The following is a 27,566-nucleotide window of genomic DNA, read 5'->3' on the forward strand; positions in this document are numbered from 1 at the left end:
AAATGTCACCATAATAGAAATTAATGACGTATTTGATACCCATTTAAAAATATTTACAAAACTAGCACCCGTATTTTTTACATATTTGGTAAGGTGCGCCCCCGGGGCACCTTCTATCACGTGGCGTAAAGCACAGTTCAGGTGGCGCCTTCCTGCAAAGGGTGTTTGATTGGAAAATATAGTCTGAATGGTGTCTGACAGATAAATATATAGGATTATGGTGATATTTCGGGAGAAACGCCTAATATTTGAACAAAAAAATTAATGAAGTTATTCCTGATGATGAACTCTGTTTAGAAATTTAATATTATTAAATTAATGAAAATTTTAATATGATATACTACTAATAAATATAATTTAACAAATAATGTCAGGGTCATGTTATATATTGCTTTTTTAAATTATTTATGGAGTCAAAAGCACCCTTAAGTCTTAAGATCAAAATAACGTTGAATGTATATATTTTTTAGGTTAAATTTGTTTTTCAAAAGTTATATCTTTTATTTTTTTCAATATTTTTAAATAAAATTATTCATTTATCTTCAATTACATCATTAATTTTTTATTTTAAAAATAATATCTAAAATAGACAATTTCTCTATTTAAAATTACTTTTAAACAACAACTCCAAATACTCACGATATAAATCAAACAATTTAAAATCATTCTCAAAAACTTTAACGAGCCACGTTAGCATTTCTTAATAAAAGTGCTTTCATCATAACATGAAGCTAACGAAAACGACCGTAATGAATGGGAATTTAAGTTTTAAAAGTTTTCCGCCATTGAGATCGAATCTAAAATCTAAAACTTTTTAAATTGTCAATATCAATTATTGGATCAGCTTAAAACAAACTATGCTAATTTTTTTGGTCAAACAAAGTCTTTCCACCGTTGAGGTTAATTGACTATTAGTGTAATTTACCCAATGAATTAAACTCAAAATCTATAAAAGTTATTGTAAAAGGAAAAAGAATGATAAAATCGTAAATATATGAAACCGGATTTAAAAACCAGCAGTACCCTATCTCTATGGCGGCAGCAGCAGTTTCGCCATCTCTTTACTTAGACCATAAAAGACATCAACACTTCCATATCCACCATAATCCCACCAAAACTCTCCCCTTTCTTTCTTCTAGGAACAACCCTATTCTTCCTCTACAAAGACTCCTCCATTTCAATTGCAAATGTTATGTCCCTTCTTCTTCTTCCTCCGTCACTCCATCTCACTAGTCACTACTCCTCCTTCCTCGACGATCCCGTTTACGGGAACTCGTTTTTTATCCAATGAGGAGCTCGAGAAGCTCAAAGCCTTGGAGTCTTTCGTTTATCTCCTGGATTTGGAATCTGGGTCGTTTTCGGTTCGGGTAATGAGGAATGATGAGATGGATTTGACCGCCGAGTCATTCGCTGAGTCAATGTTGATGCCTTTAGGATATGGGATTTTGATGAGGTTCTTGGTGAAACAGTATTTGATCGAGAGGAGAACTGTGATGCCACGTGCCGTCACTTTAGTTGGGTATTTTACAGATAAAGATGGGGAAAAGGGAAACGAGCTTGCCGGGACTGTTGAAGTTTGCTTTGATGAAAGGGGTGCTAATGCTTCTCCCCCAACGCCTTTGCCTCCCATGAATTCACCATACATCTGTAATATGACCGTCACAAAGCACCTTAGAAGGTTCTTTCGGTTATTGTTTTAGATAAAATTAATCCAATCTTTATTTAAAGAATCATTTTAATTTTAATTTTTTCTCTAAAATATTTTAGGACTGTTTCTTTACTTCATAATGATTAAGCGCATAATGATTTAAATGTTAAATGAATTAGCTCTGAATATGACATGATATTTGATAATGATTCTGAATAATTTAGAATATACTTTTATGCTGAATCATTTAGCACTGTTTTGCTGAATCAATCAGCATTAAATCATTTAGAGGTAAGAAACAAACACGCCTAATAGTTTCATTCAACACTGAATGATTTTATTCAGAACCAAACAAACAACCCCTTAATTTAATTTTTGATGTTTTGGTTAAAATAATTCTTATTAGATATAAATATTAATTGTTTAATGTTTAATATATATCATTAACATATCATTTTTATATATGTTTAATTAGTGATTTGATATGTGTTAAATTATTAGTGATGATATGGTATGTATTTTATTTTGCAATGATAATTAATATGTATAATGTCATCAAAGTAATATCATTTCATATCACTTAATGTAACAATATGATATGTCATGTTAGTAACTAAATACAAGTGAAAATATCACGTTAACAACATACGCAAGGATGGGTATGGGTCAGGTTTCGATCAACCTGATTCGATCCGAAAATTATACATCATTCACCCGACTCGACCCGAAAAATATATATCATCCATTGGATCTGAACCCGACTTGACTTTTTGAGATAAAATCCAAAGCATACCTGACCCGACCCTAAATAATAAAAAATATTATTTTTATTCAATAAAAAATATTATTTTTATTCAATAAAAAATAATGATTTAATTGAAAAAATAAATAAAATACAGATGAATATTATTATAATTATTCCTAAATATATAAAGATAAAATTATATTTTTTTGGTAGGATCGGGTTAGATATTTTTCACACTAGATCCGAATCTAACCCGACCCGAATATTACCTTTTAAAAAATCCGATTCGACCTAATCCGAATCCGAAAGTTTTTCAGAACCCTTCTAGTTTAGTCACATGCATATCCCTAAACATACGTTAACTATTAGTCTACTAACAAATTTTACACAGTAAAGTCTATTTTAACAACAAATTAAACTGCATGGATTAAAATACTTTAAAAATAAAAGTGATTATTTAAACAACATTGATAGATAATTTTATCATTATACTTTTGTTTTTCTTACCTATAAATAAACAGATACGTGTTCATTGCAACTAAGTTTTTGAATTATGTAGGAGGGGCAATTGGTTGGCATCTTCTCAAGGAAAGTGGGGAACTGATATCTGAAATGGCTTCTTCGAAAGAGTTGTACTTGCGTTGCAGAATGATTGAGGCTCCATTCAACATGTACGTGAAAGCAGGTTACGATGTTGTCCAGACGGATAATATCTTTATCCTGTTGACATTACAGAGACGTAAACACTTGATGTGCAAGAAACTTCCTGTTTTTAACACTTTCCCGGAATGGGATTCCGATGCGAAAGTCGTGTCATAAATGGGTTTAATTGAAATCATACGATAATTTTGTAATATTTTGAGCTACATGCCGTTCAAGGCACACCTGAATCATATGTTCATCATGCTCCCTCTTCTCTTGGTAATCAATGTTACACACCTGGTGATTTTTGCTTATTCTATGTGAAGGTGAAATGGAATTCTGCAGTTATAACTTTTGTTACTCAAAGGATTTCACTTTAATATTACCCGTAGTGTATACTAAATCACAATTTTAAGGTCCAATGACTATAGCCTATACAGTTTGAATCGTTTGATAAATCCACATATCAACCTCCTAGACGTGGTGACTCTTTCCACGAATAACAATTGATTACATAATAATTAAACATCCAAAGTGTATAATATAATTTTTCTAAGATTAAAATGATTCTTTCAGTCTTTCACTATACATATTATATATATATATATATATATATATATTCGACTCTCAATTAGGATCTTAATAGATATGTGTCTCTCCACTCAAATTAGGAGTATATTATAAATTGTCAATCTTTGTCTCATTTCTTACCGTATTTATCATCGTAAACTACTGCATCACATGTTGGCATCAAGAAATATAATATATTTAATATACTATATTCTGTTTCATGGTCATATTGATAAGAGATTCAAGTGGTAAGCATCTTTATATAGTTTAAGTCAGGTTTCGAGTTTGTCCTTGTGTATGCAGAAAACTCTGCTGTGAGACTCGTTCACCAAAGCCAAGTGTCTAACACGGGTTAGTCCAGACTAATCAAGGTGAAACCTTGAAATCGAAAAGGAAAAAAATGAAGTACTACAATATATTATTTGGAAATACAATTTTAAAATTTGAATTTTATTTCTTAAATAATAAATACATGACTTCTAAATGAATTAATCTGGTTTCAATATAATCTATGTTTTGAAAAGCATTAAAAATAAAAATTTGAATATGCTTGAATAAAAAGGTGTATTTGCGTTATTTTTTTAATTTATATAATTTGTGAAAACTTAAAATTTATCTTTAAAATGAATAATGGAAATACTAAAATAACAAGAGTAGCATGGGCAGGGCAGACATTTAAAATTGGAAGGAAAGGAATCAGATTTATGTGGTTTCACATCAATTATAAATAATTGAATGGTATTGGAATACTTGTTCGTTTGTCTTTCTGTGTGGGTCACTTGTGGAATAGTAAAGTGATCAAAATCAATTAGTATAGCATGTCCTTTCAATTATTTAATAATAACCCCTTCCCAAACACCCAAACATTATGGATCTTCAATTATTGTTTTATGCAATAAGCACACAATATTATTTTATTATCCCCCCCCCCATTTCTTAAAATAATACGCAATCACGTGCAGTGACAGTGTGCAACCCCTAAAAAATATATTTTTTAATTATATATAATTAAAATAAATATTATTTTTTAAAAGTCTAAATTTTGAATAATTGTGCCTATAAGATGTTTATGTATGGTTAATGACAAAAAAAAAACTTAATATGAACACTTAAAATGTAGATATTTTGAAAGGTGAAGAATGAATGGATGAGAGAAAAAGAAAGTTTAATGAAATTATAATTGCAGTAGCCTTACAAATTTTAGGCCAACACTAAGCTGCTCCAAATCACCAGATACAAATCTCAACTGGTATTATATCCTAAGTTTTTTTATGGACCAACATGATTGTAACCGGAATTTGATAGCCATAAATTAATGGCCATAATTGTAACCCAAATTTGACCGGAACCGGAAATTGTGATGATCGCAATCGATCGGCCTTGCAACCACTGCTTGTTGCTTCCCGTATTTATCTTGAACTGCCCCGAAAATAATCTCGTTCGTTTTCTCATCACTTTGCTGATAATAAGTAAGCGGGGCGGATGACTGATGGCGATGGTGATGATGCTGCGGTTTCTGATGCTGCTGTTGCGTATCAACATCCCATCCATTGTAGAAGGCCCGGCTTTGGCGCAACTGATGGATTTTGTCTGCGTCTTTAGACATGAAAGGATATGTTTTACGTGGAGTGGTGGCTCGGGTATCGATTGATGGGGGCTCATCTTCATCGGGTATCACGAAGCTCTCTTGTGCAGGCCAAGGCATTGTTTGCTTCAGTTGTTGCTGGTGTTGGATCTGATATTGATAGCTTACCGACTCCTTTCTAAAACCGGGGAAAACGCCTTTCAAAATTTCCAAAGCAGAGACACCACCATTGACAAAAAGCTTCCCCATGGATCCAAAGAAGCCTTCTTCTTGCTTCTCTTGGTCATCCTCAGTTGGAATTAAAGGTGGCCTGACCGGTTTCAGGGGTTGCTGATATGGACTCGATACAGCAGCATCTACTTTAACTGATTCCTGGTCCTTCATGAGCAATAGGAACAGACATTAAAAAATAATCACAGTTTTAGATGATTTTGGAACCTAAACTAGTCAAGTGTTGATCGTAGGGCTTACATGTGAGGAATAGTTTCCGAGATGATATTTTTACATACAATACTCGACCAAAGCAAAAGTTAAAAATATTCTAAAGGAGAAACATATGCAAAGAATTTATATAAATTTAATAACACAGAATACTCACATTCTGGGTTGATACAATCGTGCCCGCTCTACGTTGCAGCAAAGCTAGCATGTAACCGAAGAAGCCAGCAGCAGCGAGAACAGCAATTCCTGCAATGACAGATATTATAATGTGTAAACCTCCAATATTGGAAACTAATATAAAAGATCAGATTTGGGTGGATTTGCTTACCAAGAGGAAAACCACTTCCATACTGATAGGCACAGTCATCAAAATGTAGTTGAATCTCTCTAATCGCTTGGTTTCCTCTATCTATCACAAGAAGAGAACAACTGCTTCCCACATAGACTACATCAAAATCATTAGAGAACTTTGCATCTTCACTTGGTCCATCTACATGTCCCCCTCCCCGGCTCAATTTCCCACCAGCAATTGTTGTAATACCTGAAGAAGATTTCATTTCACTTATATTAGCAATTTTTCCAGCAATTTAAGACATTGCAAGAATCGAACATGATGGCAAACACTAAGCTTGCCAAAGAGTGTTCCTATAAATAACTTTGAGAATAAAAGAAAATATGGTGGCAAATGTTTAGCATGCAGTATAGTCGAGGCACAGAAGTAAGATGCAAGGAGCATAAAGGATATAAAACTTACCTGAATCACTTATCTTCCTGATTGCCATATTCATAGTGTCTGCAATGTAAATGTTCCCTCTGTCATCTACTGCTAGTCCTTTCGGATGGTTCATCCTTGCCTCTCTCAGCTTGCCATCTACATGTCCAGGATATCCTTCAGGGGATCCAGCAACCAGCCTCGGTCTACTATCTGCATTTATCCCATAATTTGAATGAAATAATTACAAGAAAACACTTGTCTGTGGACAAATCAAGACGATAGCTCAACTGAAGAATTGAATTGGTGAATTCCATAGGTCCATAACCGTACAAGCAATCAATCTTAACAGGACTATAAACAAGCAGTCCAGAGAGAAAAGTGCAACCTAATAAGAGCGAAACCGAGAAGTAGCACAATAAGTCAACATTCTATTTAACTCACCAAACGATGGAAATGCTCTTAGTGAGATCTATTTGTTGCTATTTTATTTGCAGAAGAATGAAATAATATTCATAAATATTGGTAGAACTGCAACACTCATCTACGTTCAAACTAATCAATAATTTTACAACTCGGATCTAACTTATGAAAAATCAAAAAAATCAAGTGAAAAATGCATTTAAATTACATTAAAATGCTCGACAGTAGAAACAACTTGCTCTAACAGGGCCATCAAAATAAAATATTGGACTCAGCACTTGGACAATGAGGAAGGTATGCCAACTCAGCAGAACATGCAATGTCATTTATGAGGCAAGTACAGCAACAGGACTCACTGCCAACAGATGCAAACACCTCATTCATCTTCCATTAATAACAAGCCTCGGAACATTCAGTAAGTAAAGATCACACTAGAAAACCAAAGCATTATACAAACGAGGCGAACCATTCAAATAATTAAAGGCAAATGCAACACAAATTAACAAAGCCAACCATTTGAATAATAATACTATAAGAAAGAAGAAACCCTGCTTACACAGAGATAAAGAACTAGACATCCGATAAAGGTTGCTGTTAGCAGAGTCCAGAATCAGCAGCTCCCCACTGGGCAAAATCTCAACGGTGTGAGGCTCAATTCCAAGCTTACTTCCATCAAACACAGTCTCCACAGTGTATCCACCCTCAAACTTCATCATCGGACGGCCAGTAATTGCTGTACATGCATAAATCCCATGAGTCCACTACATCAGATGCTAATCTCAAAGCCGAAAGAAGGAAAAAGGAAATGTGGGTTTTCAAATCTGAATTCTAGTAATCAGAGATCATAACCTGTTTTAGTGGTAGCTTTGAGTGACCATAACCATTTCATAGAAGGAGACAAAGCATTAGAGAAGAACCCACTAACGATCTCTGCAAGAACAAAAACAGAATCAAGCTCATTAGCCATTAAAGCAAAGGATTTAGCTTAAATCCAGAAGCAGATCAAAATCAATGAAAGCTTACTTGCAGGTGAAGAAGTAGTAGGAGCTGAAGTGACATCTCCAAAAAGAAGAATCAGAAAAAATGCAATACCCAAAATCAGCACATTCTTACCCATTGCCACTTTCACTCAAGCACAAAAAAAAAAGACCCAGCAGCAAAGAGCTCTTAGATATGAAAAGATATTCAAGCTTTACACACTGAGAAGAAACGCAAAACCCTGTTTGGAATCTGGGTATTTTCAGGAAAAGTGAATCAACAGTAAAACAGTGTGCTTTTCATGGGGGTTCTTTTCTCTCTTTTCTTTAATGAAAATAGAAAAAGATGGTTCTTTTTCTTGGTGTTTTTTTTGAGAGGGTGAGAGAGAAGAGTAGTGTGGTGTGGTAGACGAAGAGAAAAGGAAAAGAGACAAGAAAAGGAAGAAAAAGCAATCGTAAAAATTAATAATAACAAATTAATAGCAAAGTAAAAGAACTAGCTAGAACCCAGAGGAGCTTAAATTTTTGAAATAATGTGGGCTAGAAACTAAAATTTTAAAAATGGAATCGTAAAAAATTCAGTCATAATTAAGTTATAAAATAGATCTCGAATAATTTAATATTTAATAATTAATGAATTGATTTTTAAATTTAGGTCAAGTCTTTCAACTCTGTATGATATATGTATAATACATATAAAAGAAATATAAAGAAATATATATATACTGTATATAGTTATAAAAAATCATTTAAATTAGAATGAAATACTATCATAATATTATAAATATTTTCAATTAAATTTAAATAGAAATTCAAAAACTCGACTCGACTCAAAAAAATAAATTAAGTTTAAGTTATATAATAGGATTCGTCAACTCGAATAACTTAAAAAAAATTTACTCGACTCAACTCAACTCAAATAACTCTTGCTCAACTCAATTCAATCAAACTTTCACCGCTAGAAGACAGCACCACTAACCAAGAAAACACCAGCGTGAAGCCTGTGTGATTAAGAGGAAATTAGACACTAATGACCGGATCAAATGTGTGACCCCATCTACCGTTCCGCTGAAAACACCTGACATTCTTTAATTATTTATGGACTAACCCACAAGATTAGCAATTTCAAATTCGTGTTTGGGGTTCATGTGAATTTAGCCGGCTTCGCTGCCCAAATAATCCAAGCGGTAAACTTTCTTTCAGGAATTATAGGGGTTGAAAAATTAATTTGAAATTTAGGTCATTTGTTAATTGTTATCGTCTATTTAAAATTTATCGTGTGAAAATAATAAATTTTATAAAGTAAAATAAATAATTAAAATTTATTATGTCCATAAGATAACTTAAATAGAATTTCCGTTTAATCCAGATAACAAATTTTATCTTTTAATATATTTTATAGAACTTATCGTATGGAATTCGAATTCCAATATACAAATTCCATAAAAAAAATTGATATGGAATTTTTTTCAAATGAGGATGGGTAGGGTTGGTGGGTGAGAGGAGGCGTGACAATGTGTCCCCATTGCAAGTTGTGAATATGAATGATGGGCATGTGAAATATGGATAGCTACCAAGTTGAAGTTGGTGACTTTGCTCTCACCTTTCAATTGGTTTTCAATGCACACATTGGCAACACCAAGATTCCTTTTTCCATCATCTCCTTTCACTTCCCCAATGAAGTCACTAATTTTTTTTTCGTACGCTAAAAAAATCACTATAGATTATCACTTAAAACAACAAACTGCGTTGCATTAAAATTTAGGGTAAACTACATAAATGGTCCTCATTCTTTCAGAGTGTTTATGTTTTGGTCATTAAATTTTTAAAACTTATAATACAAGCAATACACTTTTAATTCAGTTTCATTACAATCGGTCTCATCAGCTGCTGTTAAAAATAATAGACGTGACATGTTAAAAATCCTCTTCTTTCCCTAAAAAAATCTTAAGTTTCTTAGAGTTCAAAATTGATAGCCTTCGTTCCTCCTTTGGTCGTCATTTATACCATCGTTCGATGATTTCTGTAGTTGAAAAGATAACCAAACTACTCATTTTCTTCTTTTATTTCTTTCTTTCTATCTTTTTACTCAAACTCATAACCTTACGATCTCCCCAAATCCTAATTAATACAATTGGCCAAAATTTTCTATTGTGCCACTATCAACCGTGAAATCAAATCGAAATCAAAATATGTTAATTTTTTGGCCAATCGTAACCTTTCTACCATTGATATTGATTGGCCATCATTGTGTTCATTGAAAACTCATCAAGGCCGGGATGAATAATTTTCTTTTTCTCTTCTTTTTTTCCTTTACTTCTTTGCTTATTTTGTTGTTTCAGTGGTCGTGAGAAGATGATGAAGCTCTTTAATATGATGGGTGTTGTGTTTAGCGACAACGATGATCGAGAGAACATCGAAAGGTGATGATGTAAGTAAAAAAAGGCCGATGATTTCCAACTTAAAAAAATACTTAAGGATTTTTTTTGGAAGAAGAGTTTAACATACCACAGTAGTTTTTCTTAAATGTAGTTGACAACAGTGACCGTAATGGAAGTGAATTAAAAATTCATTGACTGCATTGTAAGTTTAAAAACTCAGTGGCCAAAATGGAAGCACCTTAAAAGTTTGAGGACCATTTATGTAGTTTATCCTAAAATTTATGCAACAATTTAATGGTTGTTATATTATTGTAGCATTGATTGGGAAGATTTATGTTATAGCGTTGGTTGTTAAACAAATGTGCCAAAGTTATTGTCTCGTCTTATAGCCATTAAACAGCAAATTATTAGTTAATGCATGGGGCATGATGTGTGTGTTTTGATGTAGGGTTTAGGTTGAACCCAACATGGCTGCCCAGAGAACAAAAGAAGGAATAAACCATGGCTGATGTAGCACCTTCTTCCATTTTGCTTTCTTCTTTGTCTTCACGTTGAACTATTGATACCCTCCTTTTCCTTTTTATCCTTTATTCCATTCTCTTTGATTCTGAAAATCTTCCAAATAGACTGATCTTATATCTTTGATTTCTTCCGCATCCAACCTAAGAAGTTAAAGTGACCTTAATGGTTAAGGAATTGTTGTTATTCTTTAAGGTCTCGGTTTCGAGCACCACATATGTATGGATACATGAGCGTTCAATGACAAATGGTTGAAAATCTTTAAACAAATATTACCTTGTATTCACCCTAGACTAATAAAAAACATATTATTGAGTGGCTTCAGTTGTAAAAGAGAACGTTATTCTCCCTAGAGGACATGAGTTTGAGTAGCTGTGTTGCGGGGTGTGTATACTGTTAGAAAAGATTATGAACATATATCACCTTTTAATCCCCTATACTAATGAAAAATAATTAGAAATAATTTAATGATTTAATAAAATATATAATTAATAAAAATTAAATATGTTATTATATAAATTTACTTTACTAACTCGTTCACAATTCATTAGCAATTGACAATTCAAATCAGAATCTAAACAAGGATAATATGAAATAGTACAGCACCATAGTAGGCTGTTTTGAAGCAGATATTTAGCTTAAAAACAGCAAGCAATTCGTGTATGACAGCACCAGGACTTGCCCAACTGAAAATAATAAATCATTGTTATTTCCATTTCTTCCAATAAAAAAGTGCTTCTCAAATGAATGTCAGCAATTTTAAATAAAATTATTTTTTTATATTTATTTATACCATCTATATTTTATATATTAAAAATAATATTTTAAAATATTTATTTTGTTAAAATAGATATTTAATATTTTATTTTGTTATTATTTTAAAATCAAATCTGTTAAAAATTTGTTATAAACTCGAATGTTTTAATTTCCTAGCAATTTCATCAGCTTTTTTATTTTTCAAGCTGAAAGCGAAACCTTATGAACACAAATGTCTTGTCCGTAAACAAGCATGTTCAATATAATTTTTTTTCATTGACAGCCAATCATGATGTCAAATATTCTATGATTCTTGGCTCAATCATCAAACTTACTGAGAGTTGATGAACAATATTTGAACTTGAAATGGCCTGGGGTGTATCATCCGTAAAAAATGACAGCTTTTTGATGGAATGGAAAAAATCATCAGACCATGTATGTCATACCTACTTGCAGGACATTCATGTGAGGTACGCTCATATTCGCGGCTCCGGCTCGACAGTTCCTCCTTAGGAATGCGTAAAAGTAGTTTATGACGAGTTTCTTAAGGAAAAATGACTTCTTTTTGGCTCTCACATCTCCATGTGCCAGAAAATACGTAAACCCAGAATCAATCGCTTCTCGCAATTCCGAAAGATCGTATTCTAAACTCGGGTCTATATCCGACGACATGACACTTGAAGGCAATGCTGGTGAAGCTTCTTGGTTAGATGTTTCTGCCGCTTCTGATCTTGTGTCATGCATCAATGGGATTCTAAGCTCCTCGTTACCAACATCACCCCTGGTTCTGTAATCCCGTGAGCTCACCGAAACGCTATCAAGGTCCATTTCGTACAAGCCGCTCTCCAAGGCAAGATCTTGAGCTTCCTTCCGCAAGAAATTCTCGAGGCTTTGAACCAAAAGTTGCTCAAATGCATGATGATCCTCCTTCCGTATATCTTTGTAACCATATCTAGCAATACACCGGAACATATGGTAGTCTTTCGGGCAAACTCTTCGGAAAAGAAATCTCTCCTCCTGAGGGACCACAGGGACAGGGATGTATTTGATGCAAACAAACACAATAGTCGAATGGATGGCAGGTAGGCTGAGTAGAAACTGCCCGAATATCGACGGAATGCCCTGGACAAGCTCATTATATAACACACCAATCCCCGGAGTTCTCACAGTCCCGAGTGTGGAGCCGAGTTCATGCATGAAGTCCATAGATATTTTCTCTCTGACCTCACTCTGGTACTTCAGCACACTGCCATAGTTCCAAATGTACATGACGGTGAGAAAGAAAGTAGCGAAAACAAGTGGAAGCCAACCTCCCTCTAAGAGTTTAGAAAGAACAGCAGAGAGATAGATAAGCTCTATCGATCCAAATACGAGCGGAAAACACAGAGCCAGAAACAAATTGGTCTGCCATATTAGAAGCATTACGAGTGTCACTAACGTGGTTGTGACCAACATAACACCAACTTCAGCTATGCCTGCAAAAAACAATTTAGACGGCATCAGAGAAGCAATCACGATAAGATTTGAATAGAAGCTACTAGCTTTATCAGCTCCTCGTTCATGAATCATCATTATTTTTGGTGGAAAGGCCGGCATCAGTAGAGCTAACCATATGCATTGGCGATATCTGTAGTGCTGCTGCGAAATATGGAAACGACAATTACACACATGATCATCATAAACCAATTTATAACTGGGATATAAATTTGGCCCATCAGTTTCCTCGAGGTGTGAATTATCTTCAATCTAGGGAAGCAACCGAGAGCCATAGCCTGCTTGACACATGAAAATGTAGCAGAGATCATTGCTTGGCTGGCAATCGTGGCAGCGACGGTAGCTAACACGAAAACTAGCCAGAAAAGACTATCTGTTTGTTCATAAGAAGCAAAACTATAATAAGTCAAAACTAGCAGCATTGTAAAATCAAGAAGAAAAAAATTGATGATTATAATTTTTGAAAAATTAACGAAACGGATGAAGATAAGCAGCATGTCAGCAATCGTAACCTGGAACAGAATCATAGAAAACTCTTCCCGAAGAATCAGGGAATTTCGTAAGATACGCGGCCTGGCCCATGTATGCAAAGAGGAGACAGGGGAACACTACAAAGCTGAAGGCAATCTGAGGAAGGGAATATACAAAATAATTATAAGAAAAATGTAGTGAATGAAAAAGCCAAGGTCATTCTTCGAGGAATTACTCAAGATGAATTAATGGAAGAACCAACCTGTATGGCTCGTACGGAGAAATGTCCTAAATCAGCAAACATCGCTTCAGCTCCTGTAAGACAAGTTTTAATGAAAAGTATTAAGCTAGATTTTTGCAGGTTCTAAAATTATATTCATATAAATGGACAAATTTGAATGACTTAACGCAACAGTTCCCTGCATTGTGATAATATACACTAGCATGTCCATCTTTGGCATCCCACTAGAGGCATCATAATTTCGTCCAGACTCGATGTATGATCAAGGGGTTTTGAGAATTCAACATTCGATCATGCGTAACAATGCAAGACTGTTATGACAATAAACATTGCTTCAATGCCAAAGGTCCACCATTTAAAAGCACACTGCACCTGTAATGCACAGAACGCAGCCTCCGAGAGAAGACCATGCACCTTTGCTGTTCTTTTGAAAGAAAAAATAGATATAAGCTGGATTGAATGCCCTGATGACCGTAATATCATACTTCACTAGATTGTAAATTCCTATTGAACCCAGAGAGAAGAACCACAAAGCGAGTGCAGGAGCAAACATGAAACCAACTTTACTGGTTCCAAACTGTTGTATGCTGAACAATGCCACCAGTATTACAATCGAAACAACCACCACCGCAGCTGTGGACACAAATAAACAAAAATGTAATAACAGTCTATCGATGAAGAACCGAATTAGTTTACTTCATCTCTTTTAGTTCTTTCAAAGAAGATGGCAGTTAATGAACTTAAAATATTTTTACATGAAACAAAAGTAAACGCAAAGTACCCACTTGTATCAAAGCCTTCAATGGAACACTGAAGACCACTTACAGCGGACATAACTGCAACGCGAAATTATTACAACCATGAATTAGAAAAAAACCAGTATTCTTAAGACATCTCGAGTTCTAAGTAGTTGTGAGACAAATTTTACTGCAACTACCTAAGACAACACTCAGGTTCAAAGCATCTAATGCCATTCATCTATTCATGAAAAACGAAAAGACAGAAATCACAACAATATTTTCTTAAAACCTGAAACTGTTAACTTCAATGCAAGATTTGTACTAATCTATCTACCTGAAATTGCTGGGGTCAGAATACCATCTCCTATGACCAAGGAAGTTCCCATCAAAACCAATAGCAACAAGAGGGTCTTATAGGACGATCTCCTTTCCAATGTCTCTTTTATTCTTAAAGCCCTTTCTAACTCCGGTGTAGGCAGTTTGAGCTTAAAACTTGATATCTGTTCATCTGCCGGCTGACGATTTGGCAGCATGTTGACCTTCGCATACCTGCATGTCAGTGAGTACAGTGCAAACGTTCCCCCTGCAATTGCATTAATTTATGTGTTAACATGTAAAGCATCTTCAAAACTACGGAGAATAAGAGTATTCCTGCGGAAAGGCCTTACCCTCCCCATTATCATTGGCTTTAAGCACTACAAACACGTACTTCGCCAAAGGGATTAGAGCTATCGTGTAGATCACCAGTGATAAAGCCCCCAAGATATCCATATCTGATTCTATTTTTACTTTGCTGAAGACATCGCTGAAAACGTACAAAGGACTCGTGCCCATGTCGCCGTACACAACCCCAAGTGTTTGAAATGCCAGTGCAAGAGTGGACCAAGTGGAAAGCTCCTTGGTAATGAAAATATCACATTTTAGTAAGAGAATATAGTTAAGCTTGTCCGAACAATAAAACAATTCTTTTGAGTTATTGAAGATAAGATCTGTAGTTCACTTTCAATGGTAAAAGTATATGAATTCTCACTTCTCAGTATAGAACGCAATCACCATGGAATAAAATCAACTCTTCTCACTTACAAAACAACAAGAACGTAACCAAATTTGTAGGCCATCATACAAGAGTCATAAATGAGCCAAGTTGTGCTAAATGAATATAACAAAAACAGAGAAGACCCTTCAATCACAGCACTGCTAAAGCTGACCCTTTTTCCCATATGTAATGGGGTAAGGGGAGGTAGGGTAGTAGGCTGGCCTCCAGCAATTATGAATTGCGCACAGTTGGACTAGATCCACGACTGGTGAACTAAAGTTCTTAACTTTAAAGGGTAAATATAAGCGAATTGAAAAATAGAGTCGTTCAAAGCATGAACGTTTACACCAACTTCCCAATATCATAAGCAATGATTAATGATAGCAATGTGACACTACACAATAGAACCTAAAAGGCACAGATTTTGAAGAGCAAAAAAACACACAAAAAGAAGATGTTATATGCAACTATCTATCTTCCAAGGAAATAGAGATAATGAAATTAATTACCTTGGGATGGTGACCATGAGCACCGGCAATCTCCATGGCTTCAACATCAAGAGAATCAACTCTCTTGGGCTTCTTAACCAATCTCCTCCTGAAAGATCCATACCCTTGTTTGGCCTCATTTTCATCAGGCAATGACCAAGGAGGTGACTCCGAGTCCACTTCACTATCATCCACCCACCTTGACTCACCCACCCCACCACCACTGTAAGTCCTACCCCTAAGTCTCACGCTGCTGCTACCCTCTTCAATCCGATCTTCTGCCATATCTTCGAAAACCCTTCAATTCACACTTCCAAAGACCCCCCCTCTTTTCAAGGAAAAGATAAGGAAAAAAACTCGGATAGAAGAGAGCAGAGAGCAGAGCAATTATTAAATAGGACAGTGAACGGAGGTGAAGTTTAGTTCCGGGCATAAAAAGATATTCTCTTGTGGATTAGTATATTGTGTTCGGTGGTTTGTTTCTGAGTAATGTTAAACGTTGGTGTCTTGGCTGGCTTTTGGTAACGGTGAATGGACTAAAAGGCAGGCAATCAAATGGCTCCACGTAAGGTTTTTGCTGGATTTGAAGAGGGGAAAGAAAACCTTCCTCGGGTGAATTATTACAGAGATAATCGGACAACGACACATTTGTGTTTCTTTCCTTACAGTTATTGGTATTGTCATGACCGATGTCCAGGATCCACGGCAACATCTCAATCATCAGTTCATCTTCGGATTTTCTTTAGGGAAACAGCCTTTTAAAATGGTCCATATTGGAGTTGTCTAAAAATCACGCTTTTGATCCAAAGTCAAAAAATTTAAGTTTAAAAGTGATATTTTGAACAACTTGATGGCATTTTAATGAAATGCTAACAGGACGTCATGTACTTATCTACTCAAAATTATTTAATTAGTTTTTTAAAACAAAAACTATTTAATCAGTTTTCTTAAAGTAATAACCTTTTGAAACATAAGTTTTGTTTTTCTTAAAAATATATGATATTACGATGGAGACATCAAAGAGATAACAAAACGCAATAGGAAGTTGGTCCGGATGGTGGGTTCCGACTTCCAAAAGGCAATTGAACTTCATAGATACGGTTAATACTTAATAATGGCTAGAATATTGATTTAATATATATGGAATAATTTAAGTTTTGAAAATATTTATTATAATAACGATCATCGGATGTAAATTCATATTTAATATTTTAGATATTTAATTTATGAATTAATTAATTTAAATATAAATTTATTTTTCAATAATAAGTCTGATTTATTTTTCTTATAAATATTTAAATTTATAACTTAAATATTATTCTATTATAATCAATCTTTTTTATTAAAAAAACTAGCATACTATTAATCGATTATTTAGTAAAATTTTATAAGTTTTTTATTTGATATTTGGATAAACTACAACAATAGTAACCTTTCTTTTAAATTTTAGTCACTAAATTATTATTTTATAAAATCATTTTTAATATTATATTTTTTATTTTAATCACCTATTGTTAAAAAATTAATATGATGTTTATATAATCTTTTTATCTTTTTTTTATTTTCTATGTTATTATCTTCGATCAGTAAGATAATAACATATATGGCGATTTTTCCCAAAAATCACCGGTGATTGATATATTTACCGTTCTAACACTGGTCAGATTATATTTCCCGATCTAACACCCGTAGCAGTAAAGCGCGCCCCCTGAACCGCGCTATATGTTGATTTGGCGCCACGTGGAGTATAGCACGCCCCCTGTACCGCGCTATACGATGACTAGGTTACACGTAGGGTATAGCGCGCCCCTTGCTCCGCGCTATACGCCACGTAGGAATATAGCGTGGATCAGGGGCCGCGCTATACGCCGTACCAAAATTATATTTAACGCGGTCACTGATCCGCGCTATATAATAATTACATATAACGCGGTGCCGGTACCGCGCCTTATATGTTTATAAATATCGCATCTCTCATCACATCTCCTGCATCTCTCCTCTCTTATAAATTAATACAACAATTTCGTCAACGAATAATAATTCTGGCAATCTTCTCATATTTAATTTAGAAGTTCGTGCGATTTTTCGTTATAAGGTAATTTTTTTATAATTTTTTAATTATACTTATTGTTTATTATCATTATTTGAAAAAAATATTATACTAATTATTTTCAATTAATTTTTATATTTGTAAAATTGAAAAGCGGGAGCATACGTCAAAATAGTTTTGCGGTGCAGGTAATAATATAAAATTATATTATTTAAATTATTTACGTTGATGTGTAAAAAAAAATTGTGTTATATTTTCGTTTATATATAATTTATTTAATCAGATTTGTTTAAGTTATTTTTTTTGCAGATATAATATTACCGCACTTTTAAACTCAAAGAATGGCGCGACTTTCAGCTATTGTTTATTATAATGTGAAATTCGAGAAGATGAAACCGACATTGTTTTCGTATCAAATGAGCGTGTTAAAATATCATTCAAGAGAAACATAACTCTTGAGGAGCTGATAACGAAGATTTCGAGAAAGATTCATGTTGGAAGTAATAGAAGAATGTCGTCGTTGCAGTACAGATTTCCAACATCATTGTTGCCATTAACTTATACAGCGTTCGAACTTTCGAACAATGATGATGTTCAAATGATGGTTGAAGCTCAAAGTAATTATTCAGACGCCGCTATTGAGATGTATACATATTTTGTTCAAGTGTGTGCTGTTTGGGGTCAATCTTTAAGCTCACACTATGGGCTGGCTGAACAAATTGAGAGCCCGACTACAGTAATGTGTAATGATTTTAATGCCATAATGGGGAGACATTCATCCTCAACTCCTTACGATATGTACCGAGGTGGGTCCACGAACAATCCGTATGGCAACACCGCGTACAGTTCAAGGGGAAGGCATTCATCTGCAAATTTTTTTGACCATATGGAGATGTCATCAACGCAACCATCTGTGCAGTTTCCATTTGACACGATGGCTTCAAGCTCAAGGGGGAGGCATTCGACTGCGAGCTTTTTCGATCTCAATGTCGATATGCCTCCCAGTTCAAGGGGAAGGCGTGCAAGTAGTAGGTTCTTCGACCTAAATGTAGAGAGCATGGAGGAACCATCATATCCACCATAAGAACCGCTTCGTGAGCCTGGTGCGGATGGTGCTGAGACTGGACTATTCATTCACCCAGGATCACCGCAATTCAACTCTGATGATGATGAAGTTCCAGGAAATGTGGCACAATCTGACCCTCCTGCACACATGTATGAAGCTGATTATGGTGCAATGTACGGGCCAGAATTTGCGGATATGCCTCATCTCGATGACTATAGATATTACTCATCAATAAATAATGGTGAGTTATCTTTAGGCATGGAGTTTTCAAGCAAATAAGAAGCGACGATGGCTATCAAAAATTACAATATCCGTAATTCTGTTCAGTCCAGAGGCAACCGATCGACGACCGAAAAATATGTATGCTACTGTGCCCGACGCGAAAACGGATGCAATTAGATGGTTCGCGTATCGAAAATGAAGAGGAAAAACAGCATATGGGAACTAACAGTATACAACGGTCCTCACACATGTTGTGCTGGAGGGGTCAACCAAGATCATCCCAACTTGGACTCTGAAGTGATATGTCAAGCAATCATGCCCATGGTAAAAGCAAGCTCTCATATAGCTGTTGCAGTGTTGATTTCAGCTACACAATCGCAGTATGGGTACACCGTCTCCTATAAAAAAGCTTGGTTGGCAAAACAAAATGCCATTGTCAAACTTCATGGCGAATGGGATGCATCTTACAACGAACTTCCAGGTTGGTTTAGGCTGGTGCGGACGTTGAATCCTGGGAAAATTGTGAATTTCAAAACCTCCTATGCATACCATAATGATCGAGTTCTTCGCGATCGATGCAAATTCTACTGGGTTTTTTGGAGTTACCCACAGTGCGTTAATGCTGCCAAATATTATAAAATATAACTTAAAAAGAGATAATATTTGAGAGAAATTTAGAAAATTTGAGAGAATTTGGTGTGATAAAAGTGATTAAGGATGGGGTATTTATAGGGAGGATTGAGATGTGAGGGGTCGGGTACTTAGGGGTATAGCGCGCCCCCTGCACCGCGCTATACCCCACGTGTCAGATACGCAGGTATAGCGCAGATCAGGGGGTGCGCTATACCCACGTGGCGCCAAATCACCGTATGTCGCGGGGCAGGGGGCGTGCTATACCCACGTGACGTCAAATCAGCGTATAGCGCGGTTCAGGAGGTGCGCTTTACTGCTACGGGTATTAAATCGGGAAATATAATCTGACCGGTGTTAGATTGATAAATATACCGATCACCGATGATTTATTAGAAAAATTACCAACATATATCACCACTTTTATCGAAGAAAATAAATTAAACAATTGAAGAAAATAGGAACTCAAACCCTAGCCTATAGCAAGACAATGATTTTTTCATTGAATTGACAATTATCTGAAGAAAGCTTAATTATATTATTAAACAATTTTAGTTAAAAAAATCAATTTGTTAGTTTAGTAACAATTTAAATATTCAAAATGTTTTACTTTTATTGTTGAGTTAATTGCATCACATGTCCTCAAAGTATGACCCTCATTTTAAATTGGTCCTTAAACTTTAAAAACTTAAAATTTAGATAAAATAACTTGGAAATACGAGGAATGGGAGTTTTGTTAAAAATAATAATTTAATTTATATTTCTAGCCAATATTGAGATTAATTTAGTCATTTTAGTTGACTGATAATTTATATTATATATATTATAATTTGAATATACGAGAAATGAGAGTTTAAATTAATTATTTATATATATTATAATTAAATTTAATTAAAATTTTGATTTATTTAAAAACTATGTCAAATTTTTGTTTTAGACTGGTCATGTGGATATTTGAGAATTCAAAAATTTCTTTCTTTGTTATATCATTATTTTACATAATAATTAATATTATTATATATACATTTTTACGTATATACAATAAAAATATATTATTTAAAATTCAAACATAAAAGTAATGCCATCATATATGAATCTTTTATCATTCTATACAATTATTTGTTAAATATTTTTTAAAAATACGCATAAACTCTGGTTATCTCGGTGGTAAAATAATTATTATTATTCCTAAAATGTCTTAAGTTCGAGCACTAAGAATGTCATGGGATGCGCGTATATCAAAAGATTAAGAGTGTTATTTGAACATATATTATAAAAATATTCTCATTTTATTTTCAAAAAAATATTCTATAAATAAAAGAATACAATCTATCTATATAAATACCACACCGTACAAATACGCAATAAGCAAAAAATCCATAATGAATACCAAGTTTGCTAAAACCTCATTTTTTATTATTATGAATACTAAAAGCCAATACCAACACCGTACAAATACACAAATTTGTTTTCTTAGTTTGCTTCAAGAAACCAAGTTCTCCAATCTCTGCTGAACTCTTGAGGTTGCGATGCCAATTCTACAATTGATGGGCTGCGGGAAAGACAACACAATAAGTAATATTGTTTTATCGTAAACCTTAAACCGAATAAATAATCATAAATAATATTAACTACTAATTAAAATTCCATATTGTTTTATATATGAACTGTACCTGACAGTGAATTGAATATATGATCCTATCCTCATTGCTGTGGTTTGCAGCACCTCTTACAACTTCTGCTCCTTCTTCCATGAGGATTTTCATAATGTTGGATAACTGGAGCTTCCCTCTCCACTCCATAAAGAAATTTACTTCCAGTGTTGAATCCAAATCTATTATACTTATAACTGGAGATATCAAACTCCCTTCGCCTTTGCACTCCTCTCCTAGTCTCAACTTCATTTGTTTCAGTTCTGCCATTCGATTCCGCAGCTGGGTTACGTAAATGGTCGTCTGCTCTAACACTTGGAGAGTCGAAATCTACGATGATTAATTTAATGCAGTTCAATATTTTTCATACTAAAACCAATCAAAAAACAAATGATATTATGGTGGAGTACGTACCTTGGTTGGTTGAGGAGGGAGAAGGGAATGGAGGCGAGTAAAGAGTTGCCGCAAACGCAGTCTTCGTTCTCTCTCGAGGGAACTTCGATCCATTCTGGAGGATGAAGCAGCAGGATCTATGGCTCGTCAATCTTTTCTTTTATAAAGTATAATTATATAGAGAAAAAATAATTTTAGTGACCAAAAATATCTTATAATATATGATTTTAATTATTTTTTTTATTTATAAAAATAACCAACAAATTCGTAACACGTACTCCAATTTCTATGTTGCGAATTTGAAATTCGCAACACAGAATTAGAATTCGCAACGCGAATTTCGTTTTCGCAACGCGAATTACCGATATAGGTAAACCCAACTATTCGCAATTTCGTTTTCGCAACGCGAATTACCGATATAGGTAAACACAACGCGAATTACCTGTGACATCCCAGTTGCTAAGTCCACTTATAAATCACTCAGCTAAATCTACGCCTGTAAATGAATTGAACAAACACGAACGATGGAATGTTCATGTTTGTTCGTTTGTTTAACTTTAACCAAACAAACGAATTGTCGAAATGATTTTTTATTTAAGAGGCGATATTTTACATTTCGTAACACGAATTTGTCAAATTCGCAACCTAGTTTTCAAATTGACGAATTCGTATTTTTTACCAGATTTTTTTATCGTGTTTACCTATATCGGTAATTCGCGTTACGAAATTCTCGTTCCGAAAACGAAATTTGCGTTGCGAAATCCGAATTCGAGTTACGAATTTGAAAATAGTTATGTTTATCTATATCGGTAATTCGCGTTGCGAAAATTCCATGTTCGAGTTGCGAATTATAATTCTGTGTTACGAATTCCAAATTCACGTTGCGAAATTGGAGTTCGTATTACGAATTTGTTGGTTAATTTTATAAATAAAAAAATTAATTAAAATCGTATATTATAAGACATTTTATATCACTAAAATTATTTTCTCTTATATAAAAGATAAGGACGGAAGAAAAATTTTAGGGGTGATAGAGTCGTCAATCCTCTCAGTAGAGAGAGAGATACTGTAGGAAAACAAAGCATACAGCGGGCAGGCAGATAAAAGAAGTGAGTTGACATTCAGTTGCCGTCTTTCTGACAAAGTACGCGTGAAAAAAATTTAAGGGTCGAATTTGTCAAATTCGCAACCTAGTTTTCAAATTGACGAATTCGTATTTTTTACCAGATTTTTTTTATCGTGTTTACCTATATCGGTAATTCGTGTTACGAAATTCTCGTTCCGAAAACGAAATTTGCGTTGCGAAATCCGAATTCGAGTTGCGAATTTGAAAATAGTTATGTTTATCTATATCGGTAATTCGCGTTGCGAAAATTCCATGTTCGAGTTGCGAATTATAATTCTGTGTTGCGAATTCCAAATTCACGTTGCGAAATTGGAGTTCGTATTACGAATTTGTTGGTTAATTTTATAAATAAAAAAATTAATTAAAATCGTTGCGAAATTGGAGTTCGTGTTACGAATTTGTTGGTTATTTTTATAAATAAAAAAATTAATTAAAATCGTATATTATAAGATATTTTATATCACTAAAATTATTTTCTCTTATATAAAGGATAAGGACGGAAGAAAAATTTTAGGGGTGATAGAGTCGTCAATCCTCTCAGTAGAGAGAGAGATACTGTAGGAAAACAAAGCATACAGCGGGGAGGCTGATAAAAGAAGTGAGTTGACATTCAGTTGCCGTCTTTCTGACAAAGTACAAGCGTGAAAAAAAATTTAAGGGTGACTATAAAAGTGCCGTTTCCTAGCTGAGTTTCGAGTTAAGAGGACCAATTATTTGATCAAAGATTGACGCAGGGCACGTGATCAGTGGCCATAAAATCAATTTAAAGGACATTTACGGTATGAAATTATATATTTATCCAATATAAATTATTTTGAATAAGATGTAAAGGTTAATTTAAGCGTTTACTTATAAGATCTAATATTTTTTTTGGGATAAGCAGAATTTTTTTATATATAATATTTTTGTTGTGTTTTTTATGTACATGTTTTGTTTTAATTATTATTTTTAATTGTGTTGAACAATCCATGGTTTTAGTTGATATTCTCCTGCCGTTTTTTTTACCAAGTACAAACGGGAAAAATATTGAGGTGACGGCCATCGGTGGCTCTCACGTTATTGTAACCAATTTCTCGAGCATACAATAGTAATGAGGCAAATTTACTTATCGCGGTTGTCTTTCGGGTGTATCCGATATTATTGGGTCTGTTGAGTATTAGTCTTCTGGATTTGTAATTTGAGTTAGGATAAGGGCCTGCAAATATGTAATATATAATATTTAAAACAATAATAAGTATAATATATTTTTGTTTGGAAAAAATGAGTGTCTATATTATTAAAATAATATTATTATTTTAATTATTGGAAAAAGAACCTAATTACAAAAATGGCAATCATTTCTGAAACAAGATGCGAAAAAATAATATTATTAATTAGTTTGAATGGGTAAAAACTCTTAGGTAATATGTCGGGGGGAAATTACTTTATTTAGATTGTTGGAAAAATTATTTGTTGTGAGATAGTGTATGTCACATTGTTTTCGAGAAGATACTTGAATCACTCAACGTTTTCTGTATAGTTATTTTATTAAGCTTGATGTTCCAATTGCATGCAGCTATATCAAATACACTTGGGTGCAAGACTTATCGGACATCAATAATATATCAAAATTTTAATTACAATCAACTCAAATAAATTCAACTGCTATAGTACTTTATTATTGAGAAGACATTATTTTATTGATACGCAACTTATATCACTTTACACTATTTTTACAAGAAGCTTATTTAAAAAAAAGGACGATTATAAGATAATATTTGTTCATAATATTTTTTAGTCATTGATAACATATACGCACATTGCAGTCACAGCTACTTGAATCTAAGACTTCTAAGGTGAACGATACTCCCTACCACTAAAGTCATTTGATGGATTCCAAAATTAGGAGTTATAAATACTAAATGGTATAAAGAATGAGAGTTATGAATCTATAATAAATATATATTTATAGATATTAAGAATGACAATTATAAAGATATTAATGTGAGAGATTCTTCTGGATAAAGATATTAAAAGTGTATATTGATAACGTATACACACCAAAATGACGTAACTACTTGAACTCAAATTTTCTAGAAATAATAACATTTATTTTAACTGTTGAGGTCACTCAATAGGTCCTACAGATATAAAGCTTAATATATTGATAACCGGTGAATAATGAACATGAGTCTGTCACATTTTTAAAACAAAATGGAGGACTGATTAATATTCTAGAAAAAGATTAAGAGGAGGTCTCTTAATTTTCTTCGTACACAATTCATCAAATAAAACTCTCCTAAACATATAATAGTGAAAATAATTTTAAAACTCTATCGTATTTTGGAATTATTTCCTTTTTTTTTGTTATATTTTATCCCAAGAAAGTTAAAGTTTGCCCAAGACATCCTAAGAAGAAAGAAATTCAAAGTGTTTAATTTGGGTGGTGGGATTCCAATAAACATCCGAGCACTGGCCGTGGAGACTACAAATACCCAACTCTCTCATATCTGAATAATATGGTAATAATTAAACTAAAAAGATAGCCATTAAAATAGGAGGCAGCTTCACATGCAGAGACAAATAAACCCCCATCAATGCTCTCAATCTCTCTCGTACACGACAGATAATACGAAAACTGCGAGAGCATTAGAATTCGAGATAGTGGACTTATTTGCATTCCCCACAAACATGCACTTAAACCCTACCTTGGACCCGACTATTTCATCGTCATAGGTAAAATAAACAGAGCGTCTAATAAATTATTCATTAAATGTTTGTATAACGTTCGTTTATATTTGTTTATTATGATAAATAAATAAGTATGAATAAAATTTGTATATTTATTTAATAAACGAACGAACACAAATAGAGATAAGTTTGTTTTCGTTAATATTTACGAACAAACTTATTTATAAGCTCATTTATTGACTCATTATTAGCTCATTTACTCATTCACCTTTTCCAATTTTTTACATTTTAAATATTGGTGAAAATATGGACTAAACTGAATTCATAATAAACTCTGGACTTCAAACCGTGAGGCTCAAGGAGCTTAAGGACTGGTGGTATAATTTTAATATTTTTTCCTTTTATTTCAAATTTTCAATTGCTAAATAGATATGATCACAAACGCTAACAAACGTGTTGACAAACATATAAACGAACATATTTGCAAAAGTTAAACGAACTAAACATAAACACCTTAAAAAATAAATAAATCAACATACACAATATTAAAAATTTAAATAAATTGAACATAAAACATTTGAAAATAAATAAATCAATATAAAGACATAACCCAATTCTTTTACGGCCCTTATTCACCGTTTACTTTAACAAGCCATAGTTTAACATCTTCATTAGAAAAATGATTTAATACTTAAATCAACAAAAGCAAATGATTTAATACTTAAATCAACAAAAGCAAAAACCCTTTGATCTAGCCTTTATATACGACCCACCAGGTCCTCCTAATTCATATATCCACACCCTCTTTTCCTTACTAAGCTACTTGACATCTTTGCTTTTTACCTTAAACTTTAGCTACATGCATATATATTCTTCACTTACTTATCCTTTGACAGTGCCAAAGATGATTGCCAGAAGCCTCCAAGGAGCTGCTGATACGAACCGGAAACATAAGGGAAGAGGTGGTCGGAGCTGGTGCCGGTGGTACGACATCCAATGGCTGGTTTTCAAAATCGGGTGAAAGAGAATGGCGAAACAAACAAACGAGGCTTTGCATTGCTCTCTCCCTGAATTTCTAGGGAGAGACGCACCATTGCATTGCGGGGAATTGATGGTCGCGGTCCGATTTTACTTAACTCTCTTTTTTCTACTCATATAATATAACTTTTTCCCCCTTTTTGCTTGTTTAATCTCGAGTTATGTACGTTTCTTTTGCTTATGTTTTCTTTTATATATATATATATATTATTTAGGTTTAGTTTTAGGCATGAGATGAATGTGGGATGTAAGAGATGCATACGAGATAGCTTTTGTTCTTAGAGTGATTTTGGGGTTTGGATAGTTTTTGAATATAAAAATGCTGCTGGGAATGCATTGCTTACACCCACTATGTAATTTGCTTTTTACTGAGTTAAAATTACTGCAGATAACTCATTTCTCTGTCCCTAATGGCACTATTTGGAGTAAATTTGAGGAGGTTGCCAATTGTTACATGGTAAATAGTCTCTGGTTTGTTATGTTAATCATTGGTTGATAAAAAGAAATAGGGTAAATGTGTTGAACCGGAAAGGTTGGTGATTTGTACGAAAGGAAATGCATGGCAGCGAGAGTTGTCGTTTTCATGAAGGGAATCACAAAGCAAGATGCTTGACTCGACTACTGCTGTCTTTCTCTCTTCTTTTAAAACGAAAGAAGATAAAATCTCTAACACTTTGCAGGAGGACTCATTTTCCATCCCTCTTTTCTCAATCTGTCAGTGATTCTCCTCAGCCCTGCATTTCCACCTTATATTTCCTTTTATCAAACAAAGGCTTCCATTAAACAAAGACGAAATACATTATAAGCAAAACAGGATCGAGAAAGAAATGACCAACAAAAACTCAAACAA

General features: G+C 33.8%; 4 protein-coding genes across 5 annotated transcripts; 1 reads left to right on the forward strand and 3 right to left on the reverse strand.

Moving 5' to 3' along the window:
* The first annotated feature begins 1,013 nt into the window (after window positions 1-1,013).
* On the forward strand, window positions 1,014-1,730 carry LOC120219303. Its single transcript, XM_039216121.1, has one exon. The coding sequence runs from the start codon at window positions 1,188-1,190 to the stop codon at window positions 1,698-1,700; it is 513 nt and encodes a 170-aa protein (XP_039072052.1). The 5' UTR covers window positions 1,014-1,187; the 3' UTR covers window positions 1,701-1,730.
* A 3,023-nt stretch (window positions 1,731-4,753) lies between these two features.
* Window positions 4,754-8,178, reverse strand: LOC120219367. 2 transcript variants are annotated; one of them, XM_039216181.1, is made up of 7 exons: window positions 7,790-8,178; window positions 7,616-7,696; window positions 7,323-7,499; window positions 6,386-6,556; window positions 5,960-6,172; window positions 5,789-5,877; window positions 4,754-5,562 (listed from the first exon to the last, which is right to left on the reverse strand). In XM_039216181.1, the coding sequence occupies exons 1-7, from the start codon at window positions 7,881-7,883 to the stop codon at window positions 4,918-4,920; spliced, it is 1,470 nt and encodes a 489-aa protein (XP_039072112.1). In that variant the 5' UTR covers window positions 7,884-8,178; the 3' UTR covers window positions 4,754-4,917. The 2 variants fall into 2 exon arrangements, with proteins under 2 accessions (XP_039072112.1, XP_039072111.1); XM_039216180.1 differs by having other exon boundaries at window positions 4,754-5,568.
* Window positions 8,179-11,661: 3,483 nt separating this feature from the next.
* Window positions 11,662-16,548, reverse strand: LOC120219368 (putative potassium transporter 12). Its single transcript, XM_039216182.1, has 9 exons — window positions 15,891-16,548; window positions 15,014-15,242; window positions 14,680-14,928; window positions 14,391-14,441; window positions 13,978-14,238; window positions 13,627-13,679; window positions 13,406-13,520; window positions 13,009-13,266; window positions 11,662-12,874 (listed from the first exon to the last, which is right to left on the reverse strand). Exons 1-9 carry the CDS (start codon window positions 16,152-16,154, stop codon window positions 11,826-11,828), a joined length of 2,529 nt encoding a protein of 842 aa, XP_039072113.1. The 5' UTR covers window positions 16,155-16,548; the 3' UTR covers window positions 11,662-11,825.
* A 4,772-nt stretch (window positions 16,549-21,320) lies between these two features.
* LOC120219227 (transcription factor bHLH168-like) lies at window positions 21,321-26,735 on the reverse strand. Its single transcript, XM_039216071.1, has 4 exons — window positions 26,561-26,735; window positions 21,904-22,019; window positions 21,511-21,819; window positions 21,321-21,389 (listed from the first exon to the last, which is right to left on the reverse strand). Exons 1-4 carry the CDS (start codon window positions 26,733-26,735, stop codon window positions 21,321-21,323), a joined length of 669 nt encoding a protein of 222 aa, XP_039072002.1.
* Between the last annotated feature and the right edge of the window lie 831 nt (window positions 26,736-27,566).

Source organism: Hibiscus syriacus, unplaced genomic scaffold, assembly GCF_006381635.1.
Source record: "Hibiscus syriacus cultivar Baekdansim isolate YM2019G1 unplaced genomic scaffold, ASM638163v2 tig00110206_pilon, whole genome shotgun sequence".
NCBI classification, from domain to species: domain Eukaryota; kingdom Viridiplantae; phylum Streptophyta; class Magnoliopsida; order Malvales; family Malvaceae; genus Hibiscus; species Hibiscus syriacus.